The 11,094-nt window shown below is 43.6% G+C and overlaps 1 protein-coding gene across 1 annotated transcript in view; it reads left to right on the plus strand.

Annotated features, from left to right (window-relative positions):
- The window catches only part of plcd4a (phospholipase C, delta 4a), a 22,116-nt gene extending 11,932 nt beyond the window's left edge, over positions 1–10,184 (plus strand). Inside the window, exons 8-14 of the mRNA XM_027025215.2 lie at positions 279–446; positions 3,681–3,837; positions 4,003–4,119; positions 7,347–7,525; positions 8,013–8,145; positions 8,521–8,670; positions 9,770–10,184. Of these exons, the coding sequence (XP_026881016.2) occupies positions 279–446; positions 3,681–3,837; positions 4,003–4,119; positions 7,347–7,525; positions 8,013–8,145; positions 8,521–8,670; positions 9,770–9,861 (996 nt within the window). The 3' untranslated portion in view covers positions 9,862–10,184. The remainder of the gene's footprint in view (positions 1–278; positions 447–3,680; positions 3,838–4,002; positions 4,120–7,346; positions 7,526–8,012; positions 8,146–8,520; positions 8,671–9,769) is intronic.
- Positions 10,185–11,094: the final 910 nt, after the last annotated feature.

The raw sequence follows: 11,094 nt of genomic DNA on the forward strand, positions 1-11,094 counted from the left end.
TGGTCTCCATGGTTATGGTTGCCAAGTGGTTGTCTTCTAAATCTTAGCCCAGTGCTGAGGGTAATGTGCAGAATTTGTAGGCATATGTCCAAAATATATTAAAATCTGTGTGAATTTGCATGTGGGGAATATATCATGTGCAGTATAGGGGTACAGTATATTACTGCGATAAACATGCACGTATATTACCATGTTTGTGTGCACATGCATGTGTGTGCGTGTCACGTACGTATGTACACGCATCTGTTTTTATACATATGTTGTGTGTGTGTGTTTAGGACCTAAAGGGGAAGATTTTGCTGAAAGGGAAGAAGATTGGGGGACTCGGAGCAAGTGTCAGCGCAGTGGGTGAGGACTCCCCGGTGGGGGACGTCAGCGAAGAAGACGAGCGTTTAGAGATGGAAGAGGAGAACCATCACGACGACACCCTTCGCCGCAAAGCCAAGGTCCCGACCCCCCATTCTCTCGTCTCTCCACGTACATACTTTCTCTGGTTCTTCCTGTATCTGTCCCTCATCCCATCTCTTTCATACCCCCTCAGCCTCTTTGTGTCTCTATATCTTTGTCTGATTTTTGTGTGTGTGTGTGTGTGTTTTGTGTGTGTGTGTGTGTGTGTGTGTGTGTGTGTACGTGTGTGTTAGTGTGTGTGTGTGTGTTAGTGTGTGTTTTTTTTTTGTGTGTGTGTGTGTATGTGTGTGTGTGTGTGAGTGTGAGTGTGTGTGTGTGTGTGTGTATGTGTGTGTGTGTGTGTGTATGTGTGTATGTGTGTACGTGTGTGTGTGTGTGTGTGTTTGTGTGTATGTGTGTGTGTGTTTGTGTGTATGTGTGTGTGTGTGTGTGTGTGTGTGTGTGTATGTGTGTGTGTGTGTGTGTATGTGTGTATGTGTGTATGTGTGTGTGTGTGTGTGTGTGTGTGTGTATGTGTGTGTGTGTTTGTGTGTATGTGTGTGTGTGTGTGTGTCTCTATCACTTTGTCCCTGTCTCTGTCTTTGTTCCATATAACTCACATCAGCACATACAGGCCTGGGTGGATCTGGGTGGAGACTTAGCCAGAGTGCCATATGTGATGAAAGCACTATTTCTCTCTCTCTCTCTCTCTCTCTCTCTCTCTCTCTCTCTCTCTCCCTCTCACTCTCTCTCTCTCTCCCTCTCACTCGCTCTCTCTTTCTCCCTCTGTCACGTCCCGTTTCTGTGTCGCCGTGTCTCTCGCCAGCCGGCCCGGCTGCGGTTTGCCTGGCGGCGGGTGCGGTCGCACGGGGCGGCCGGGTGGCAACAGCCCCGATTAAACATGGGCGGGGCGACGGCAGGGGGCCGATGGCCGAACGAGGAGATGGGAGCAGAGAGGGACCCGCCGAGCGCGAGTGGAGACGACGCGAGAGAGAGGGAGCGGGAGGCTGAGAGATGGAGAGATGGTGGGAGAAAGAGCGGAAGCGAGATCGAGACACAAATATAGGGGATAGAGGAAGAAAGAGGCTGAGAGAGACAGAGACAGAGAGAGAATGAGAGGGAGGATTAGATCGAGAAGGATCAGCAGCGCACTTTCCTCTGCTGCTGTGTGTGTCGAAGTAAGTGTGTGTGTGTGTGTGTGTGTGTATTGGGTGGTGGGGGGGGGGGGGGGGGGGGTGGAGTGGACAGTCTCAGTGCCCGGTGCGGATCGTGTGAGACTGATGAAGGCTCGTCAGGTAGAATTTGTGTGTGTGTGTGTGTGTGCGTTTTTTGTGTGTATGTGTGTGTGTGCATGTGTGCTTTGTGTGTGTGGGAGTGTGCATGTGTGTTTTGTGTGTGTGTGCGTGTGTGCTGGTGCCAGGCGGAGCCCTGCTCACCCTCCACAGCGTGCCCCTTGGCCGCCGGTTTGATCCGGCTGCGGTCGCAGCCCCAGGGCGGCTCGATTTTCCCACCTAGCAGGTGGGTGATGCGGAGCTCCACCTCTGGCTCCAAGCCTGCAGAACGGAGCTCAGACAGTAAGGCCTCAGTGAGCACATGCCTCTCCGTATCTTTGCACACACGATCGCACAGATCAACATACCAGTCTGTTGAACTGGTTCTATAACAGCCACTGATATCACCAGTGTGTGCATTTCTAATGTCAGTCTTCTAGAAGTTATGTTTGAAATTCTAGCCATTACATTGCTTAGCAAAGCTTCAATTTGCATCATTCTGTTCTATAGACCATCTAAGACTTTACACAATGTTGTGTTCATGTTTATTCAACCGTATCCTTTAGCTTCTACCAACAAGTCCTGCTTGTTGGTGATCTAAATGCATATGGATTCCCCACAATGCTCCGTGGCTAGTTTTGTCTCTACTAGATTCTTGCGATTTGCTGCAGCATTTTGTTTCTCTCTTTCCTCTTCTTCTACCTGTACTGACTTATTTCATTTTAACACTCATATCTTAGACTCTGGATGTATTTGCTCCCAGATAACCAGAGCTGTTCCCTCTACCCATGGGCTCCCCAAGAACTCTGAGCTCAGAGTCGTGAAAGTTGCCGGTAAACGTCTTTAGCACCTGTACGAGAAAAGGGTAGTTGATGTCCTTCCGTAACGCAGAGTGAGGGACAGGTAGACACAATCAATGAGAAGAGCTAGATTTATTATGGGCAAATAAGGGAGGGGCCAACAGTGGCACCTTCTCTGATCTGCAGATACTGATCTCATCATACACAGCATTATTTCAATTTGAATTTCACTTAAGCACCCATGACATGGCTTTAGCTTTGTTCAAATCATATCTTACTGATACTTACTTCATTTCTACTGGCTGCGGTTTCTTGAGGTGTACCTCAAGGTCCAGTTCTTGGCCCCTTTTTATTTATCATCTGCATGTTAGCCCTTGATTCTGTAATCCATAAGCATGGCCTACATTTCCACTTCTATGCCGATGATCTACCTCAGTACTTGCCTCACTGCCTCTTGTACACCCACTAATAATAAACTGTTTAACAATCAATAATAAACAGGACAATTTACACTGGATGTCATCAGCTGTTCTTAAATTGAACACTGACAAAACACAGGCCATGCTGATATAGGATCTAGGTCTGCACTGGCTAAGGCTGGTGACCTCTGTCTACAGTAACTGTAGTAGTAACCTCTACTACAGTTAGAAGCCTCGGGATCATTTTTGATCTCACACTCTTTGCACACGCGTTAGTTCTGTTTCTAGCTCCGCCTTCTATCATCTTCATAACATTGTTTGGCTTCCTGCTTCTCTTGGCGTTCGTGATGCTGACCTATCGGTTCATCCTTTCATCACCTCAAATCCTCATTGTTGTAATGTACTCAAACTTATTTACACAACTCTGCTGCCCGACTATTCGCTCATACCAGGAAATCTGCACATATGTTTCCTGTCCTTCAGCAATGTCACTGGCTTCCAGGTATGACGCGTATCTAATTCGAAATACAACTCATCACGTACAAAGCACCAAATGGACATGTCCCTCCCTATCTTCGAGCTCTTCTAGTCTGCTGTGTACCGGTACGTTCTCCAAATGCACAACGTCTTGTCATCCCTTGTGCAAAACTCTACAGCTGAAGACGGATCCTCCAATGTCGTCGCCCCAAAACTCTGGAATCTGCTTGCTGACCACAGGACCCCTGCTGAGAAGGTACCCTCTCAGCGGCAGACCGTAGGTCGTTGATCCCCTGACACGTGTGCCGCGTGTGCCGTGTGTGCAGAGTTCCAACGAGCGCCTGTCAAAGGAGCTGTCGGACTGCGTGGTGTACTGCAAGAGCGTGCGCTTCAGCAGTTTCAAGCACGCGCGCATCCACTCCAAGTTCTACGAGATCTCCTCCTTCACCGAGTTCAAAGCCAAGAAGCACATGAAGGAAGCAGGTAAAGACCCTGACCCTGACGCTCTCCTGCCAACGTGGACTTGGTAGTGAGAAAAGTGTGTACAGATGGGTGTTTGGTAAGAGGAGTTGAGGAGTTTCAAATTAAGAGACATGCATCCCTCCACCAAACACATACACACACTGTTTCTGTGTTGCTGTTGGACAGGGGCAGATTTTGTGCATCATAACTCCCGACAACTGACCCGCATTTACCCAAGTGGCTTCAGAACTGACTCCTCCAACTTCAACCCACAGGAGATGTGGAGCGTAGGATGCCAAATCGGTGAGTCTCTGTGTCACTAGGTTTCTCTTAGTTGGAGAGTTTGTTTGGGTCACTGGGTCTCTCTCAGTCACTGATTATCTCTCTGCTGGATAAACTTTCAGGGTTTCTCTGTTTTCTGTTCAGTTCAATTCAATTCAACTTCATTTCAGCTTTCTTGGCACGACTATACCAGGTACAGTTTTGCCAAATAATGTGATTTTGAGCATATAATTACATTTGATTATCCATTGTACTTAAACATTTCACTTATCAAAATGTAACACTTCAATCTTTTTTTTCCTTTCAAATGTACATGCAGACATATTTCTAAATTGAATCAGAAAAAAAAGTGTGGACATATTTGTAGTGAAAAAAATCTTGAGCTTCAGTACACTTCACTTTGTTGTGTGTTGAATCTGTTTATCCCAGTACACGTCACTGTGTTGAAGCTGTTTATCCCAGTACATTTCACTCTGTTGAAGCCGTTTATCCCAGTACATCACTCTGTTGAAGCTGTTTATACCAGTACACTTCACTCTGTTGAAGCTGTTTATACCAGTACATGTCACTCTGCCGAAGCTGTTTATCCCAGTACGTCACTCTGTTGAAGCTGTTTATACCAGTACACTTCACTCTGTTGAAGCTGTTTATACCAGTACACTTCACTCTGTTGAAGCTGTTTATCCCAGTACATCACTCTGTTGAAGCTGTTTATACCAGTACACTTCACTCTGTTGAAGCTGTTTATACCAGTACACTTCACTCTGTTGAAGCTGTTTATACCAGTACACTTCACTCTGTTGAAGCTGTTTATACCAGTACACTTCACTCTGTTGAAGCTGTTTATACCAGTACATGTCACTCTGTTGAAGCTGTTTATCCCAGTACGTCACTCTGTTGAAGCTGTTTATACCAGTACACTTCACTCTGTTGAAGCTGTTTATACCAGTACACTTCACTCTGTTGAAGCTGTTTATACCAGTACATGTCACTCTGCCGAAGCTGTTTATCCCAGTACGTCACTCTGTTGAAGCTGTTTATCCCAGTACACTTCACTCTGTTGAAGCTGTTTATCCCAGTACGTCACTCTGTTGAAGCTGTTTATACCAGTACACTTCACTCTGTTGAAGCTGTTTATACCAGTACACTTCACTCTGTTGAAGCTGTTTATACCAGTACACTTCACTCTGTTGAAGCTGTTTATACCAGTACATGTCACTCTGTTGAAGCTGTTTATCCCAGTACGTCACTCTGTTGAAGCTGTTTATACCAGTACACTTCACTCTGTTGAAGCTGTTTATACCAGTACACTTCACTCTGTTGAAGCTGTTTATACCAGTACACTTCACTCTGTTGAAGCTGTTTATACCAGTACATTTCACTCTGTTGAAGCTGTTTATACCAGTACACTTCACTCTGTTGAAGCCGTTTATACCAGTACACTTCACTCTGTTGAAGCTGTTTATACCAGTACACTTCACTCTGTTGAAGCTGTTTATACCAGTACATTTCACTCTGTTGAAGCTGTTTATACCAGTACACTTCACTCTGTTTATACCAGTACACTTCACTCTGTTGAAGCTGTTTATACCAGTACATTTCACTCTGTTGAAGCTGTTTATACCAGTACACTTCACTCTGTTGAAGCTGTTTATACCAGTACACGTCACTGTGTTGAAGCTGTTTATCCCAGTACATTTCACTCTGTTGAAGCCGTTTATCCCAGTACATCACTCTGTTGAAGCTGTTTATACCAGTACACTTCACTCTGTTGAAGCTGTTTATACCAGTACATGTCACTCTGCCGAAGCTGTTTATCCCAGTACGTCACTCTGTTGAAGCTGTTTATACCAGTACACTTCACTCTGTTGAAGCTGTTTATACCAGTACACTTCACTCTGTTGAAGCTGTTTATACCAGTACATTTCACTCTGTTGAAGCTGTTTATACCAGTACACTTCACTCTGTTTATACCAGTACACTTCACTCTGTTGAAGCTGTTTATACCAGTACACTTCACTCTGTTGAAGCTGTTTATACCAGTACACTTCACTCTGTTGAAGCTGTTTATACCAGTACACTTCACTCTGTTGACGCTGTTTATACCAGTACACTTCACTCTGTTGAAGCTGTTTATACCAGTACATTTCACTCTGTTGAAGCTGTTTATACCAGTACACTTCACTCTGTTGAAGCTGTTTATACCAGTACACTTCACTCTGTTGAAGCTGTTTATACCAGTACACTTCACTCTGTTGAAGCTGTTTATACCAGTACATTTCACTCTGTTGAAGCCGTTTATCCCAGTACATGTCACTCTGTCGAAGCTGTTTATCCCAGTACGTCACTCTGTTGAAGCTGTTTATACTAGTACACTTCACTCTGTTGAAGTTGTTTATACCACTCTCTTGAAGTTGTTTTTTACCTTGAACTACCTTGGAGTATGTGAGATGTTGTGAAGGAGAACGGTGCCAACTGTTACAGCTGTACACGTGTGTGAACTGCATATGAGTCTCTCTTGGTCTCTCTCTCTCTCTCCATCAGTAAGTCTGTTGCAGAGTCTCTCTGGGTCATAGAGTCTGTCTGGATCATTCATCATTCTCAGTTTCTATGTCTCTCTCTGTTGGAAAGTCTCAGGATCACTGTCTCTGTCATTCGCTAAGTCTCTCTCTACTGGAGAGTCTCCCTGTTATTAAGGATCAGCTGAAAAAAATCGCAGTTGCAGAATTTCTCTTAGTCATCGACTTTCACAGACAGTGACTCTTTCAGAGTCTTTCACAGACAGTGACTCTTTTATGTAGCAAAGCCATCAGTCTCTAAATTGGCAAGCCTGTATCATGCAGCGTTTATGATGGCACTTCTCAGTCTTGTGCTGCATCTGTATGGTTTTTGGAGACTACAGGAGTTCTGAGTTTGGTTGGGTTTTTCCACATACAGCTTCACAAGTTCACTTTGCATTAAATTAAATTAATTATTATAATATTAAAGTTATGTTTCATAAATTCTCTCAAACATTTTCTGCTGGTTTATGTGTTGGTTTATGTTGGTATTCAAGAGTCGCCCAATTCTCATGGAGCTGATTGAAGTGACATTAGCAAAAATACATTTTGAGTGCTTATTAAAACTTCCTCTTCTTTCTCTGTCTCTTTTCCCCTCCCCCCTTAACCCCTCACCTGTCATTTCCCATCTCTCCTGTCCAATCCTGTCTAATCCTGTCCAATCCTGTCCAATCCTGTCCTCTCTCCCAGTCGCACTGAACTTCCAAACGGCTGGCGTGGAGATGGATCTGAATGACGGTCTTTTCGGTCAGAACGGACGCTGTGGTTACGTGCTGAAGCCACTGTTCATGCGCAGCGCAGAGAAGCAGTTCGATCCGGAACATCCGCAGATGCTGGACAGATCCGGACCCCTGACCCTCACCATACAGGTACCTGCGTGGACACATGCTGGTTGGGGGGCGGCACTTTTACTATGTGCATTAGCTACTTGTGTTGTTTGTCTGTGTTTGATGTTGTGCATTTGTGTAACTGTGTGAATGAATGTGATAGTTGTTGTTTTATACATTTTGTGCTTTTAAGTATCTTGCTTTTATGTATTTTTGGTGATTGTGTCAGTCCGACAAGTCTACATTATTTTTCATGCACGTTTGCATTGCCTTTGCATAAACTCTTGCGTGCATTATTTGTGTATTTAAGCAACAGAACATGCGAGGGAGTGTGTTATCACAAATAACATTACAGCTGTGACTGGGTCACCGCAGAGATCATCACAGTCATGATTCACAATAACACACAGCCTCTATGGCTCCATTGCTTTTGGTTTCACAAAATAAAGAAACAATTAAAGCAAAGAAGCCCAAAATAAAGAGTTAAATCTGTTTCACTATTGGCGTGTGTGTGTGTGTTTAACACCAGGTGATCAGCGGTCAGCAGCTGCCGAAGGTGAACCAGAAGGAGGGCTCTATTGTGGACCCGCTGGTGCGCGTGGAGCTCCACGGAGTGCCACTGGACCAAGCCAAGCTGGAGACTCATCACATTGAAAACAATGGTGAGTCCAAACACGCCAAAGGCACCCTAAGCACACGCCCACGCAGCCCTAAGCACACGCCCACGCAGCCCTAAGCACACGCCCACGCAGCCCTAAGCACACGCCCACACTAGAAAAAGGCTTTACTCAGTTTAAGTGTAGCGGGAGGAAGAGGCGGCAGGAGGAAGAGGAGGCAGGAGGAAGAGGAGGTAGCAGGCGGAAAACATTGAAAAAGAAAAGAAAATCAGCAAAGGCCTTCATCTTCCCCACACAAAGTACTGCTAAACACGGACTGAAAAAATGCAATGGGAAAAAAATGCAAATTACTACTCTGGAGTGGTATCCAAGTGAATAAGAATAAGATAATGGTCGACTAATCCTTGTCCTGCCTTGCAGGCTTCAACCCTATATGGGACGAAACTCTGAAGTTCACCGTGCATGTGCCTGAACTGGCTCTGGTGCGCTTTGTTGTGGAGGACTACGACAAAACTTCGAAGAACGACTTTGTGGGCCAGTTCACACTGCCTTTCTCATGTATACAGCAAGGTAAAGAGACTTACAATCATGCTGCATCAAAGCAGAACAAAACCAAGACCGAAAACATGCATTAAAGCAACGCAGCGCAGCAACGCAACACACGGCATATAATTGTATCGTCTACGTTCTTAAATATTTAGTAGTATCAGTCTATTAGACATCTGCACTGTGTAGTTTAGTGTGACGTTTAGCAAGTAGTTTGGCGTGTAGTTAAGTGAGTCATTTAGCTTGTAGTTACATTTACTGTGTAGTTTAGTGTGACGTTTAGCAAGTAGTTTGGCGTGTAGTTAAGTGAGTCATTTAGCTTGTAGTTACATTTACTGTGTAGTTTAGTGTGACGTTTAGCAAGTAGTTTGGCGTGTAGTTAAGTGAGTCATTTAGCTTGTAGTTACATTTACTGTGTAGTTTAGTGTGACGTTTAGCAAGTAGTTTGGCGTGTAGTTAAGTGAGTCATTTAGCTTGTAGTTACATTTACTGTGTAGTTTAGTGTGACGTTTAGCAAGTAGTTTGGCGTGTAGTTAAGTAAGTCATTTAGCTTGTAGTTACATTTGCTGTGTAGTTTAGTGTGACGTTTAGCAAGTAGTTTGGCGTGTAGTTAAGTGAGTCATTTAGCTTGTAGTTACATTTACTGTGTAGTTTAGGGTGACGTTTAGTAAGTAGTTTGGCGTGTAGTTAAGTGAGTCATTTAGCTTGTAGTTACATTTACTGTGTAGTTTAGTGCTTTTCTTTTGCTGTCCTCCCTCTCCTGATTCAGTGCATGACTGATTATTCCACAATGAATTCAAACTGAATCTATGTGAGCAAGAAAATACATTGTGCATTGCCCTATATTATTCCCAGTTCTGTCGTATTCCCAGTCTGAGAGTGGGAAACACTAACCTAGTCCCAGTCGGAGACCGGGAAATACTGTCCTATTCCCAGTCTGAGAGTGGGAAACACTAACTTAGTCCCAGTCGGAGACCGGGAAATACTGTCCTATTCCCAGTCTGAGAGTGGGAAACACTAACCTAGTCCCAGTCGGAGACCGGGAAATACTGTCCTATTCCCAGACTGGGACTGAGAAAGAATACTTTATGCATTTTTCCTTTCCTTCTCATCTCTCTTTCAGGATATCGCCACATCCACCTCCTGTCAAAAGACGGCACCAAGATACCCCCTTCCTCTCTCTTTGTTCACATCAGGATCACACAGAGAACTTAACACTCACAAACCATGTTACAAGGCACACACACGCAGGGCTCTCACAGGCAATTACAAGTTTTCGCATTTATCATTGTCAATACAGTCAAAAGATGCATTACCTATGATGCATGCTGTACAATAACCAGGAAAAGTCAATTAGCTTTTTTATGTTAAATGTACAGCTGGCATGATTAAATGTAACTGGGTACTGTAATCCACAGGATAAGTGGTGCGCCAAATGATTTTCTAGATATCGATATATTCATCGTTCTAATGCCTGTGTCACAAAAGGATTCCAATGTTTAATACGCTTCAGTGTCCAATGGGATATCTTGTCTATACCTGCGTTCTTCATGCAGAAACTGGATTTGAAGGTGCGATAGGTCACGTTTTTGAGTTTCTGCTTACTTTTTTCCCTCACGTGTACACAGAAGTCACATAACACATGATCCTGCAAATATAACACACATAACACATGATCCTGCAAATATAACACACATAACACATGATCCTACAAATATAACACACATAACACATGATCCTGCAAATATAACACGCATAACACATGATCCTACAAATATAACACACATAACACATGATCCTGCAAATATAACACGCATAACACATGATCCTGCAAATATAACACACATAACACATGATCCTACAAATATAACACGCATAACACATGATCCTGCAAATATAACACGCATAACACATGATCCTGCAAATATAACACGCATAACACATGATCCTGCAAATATAACACGCATAACACATGATCCTACAAATATAACACGCATAACACATGATCCTGCAAATATAAAACGCATAACACATGATCCTGCAAATATAACACGCATAACACATGATCCTACAAATATAACACGCATAACACATGATCCTGCAAATATAACACGCATAACACATGATCCTGCAAATATAACACGCATAACACATGATCCTGCAAATATAACACACATAACACATGATCCTGCAAATATAACACGCATAACACATGATCCTACAAATATAACACACATAACACATGATCCTGCAAATATAACACACATAACACATGATCCTGCAAATATAACACACATAACACATGATCCTACAAATATAACACACATAACACATGATCCTGCAAATATAACACGCATAACACATGATCCTGCAAATATAACATGCATAACACATGATCCTGCAAATATAACACACATAACACATGATCCTACAAATATAACACACATA

This window comes from Electrophorus electricus, chromosome 21, assembly GCF_013358815.1.
Source record: "Electrophorus electricus isolate fEleEle1 chromosome 21, fEleEle1.pri, whole genome shotgun sequence".
Lineage (NCBI taxonomy): Eukaryota > Metazoa > Chordata > Actinopteri > Gymnotiformes > Gymnotidae > Electrophorus > Electrophorus electricus.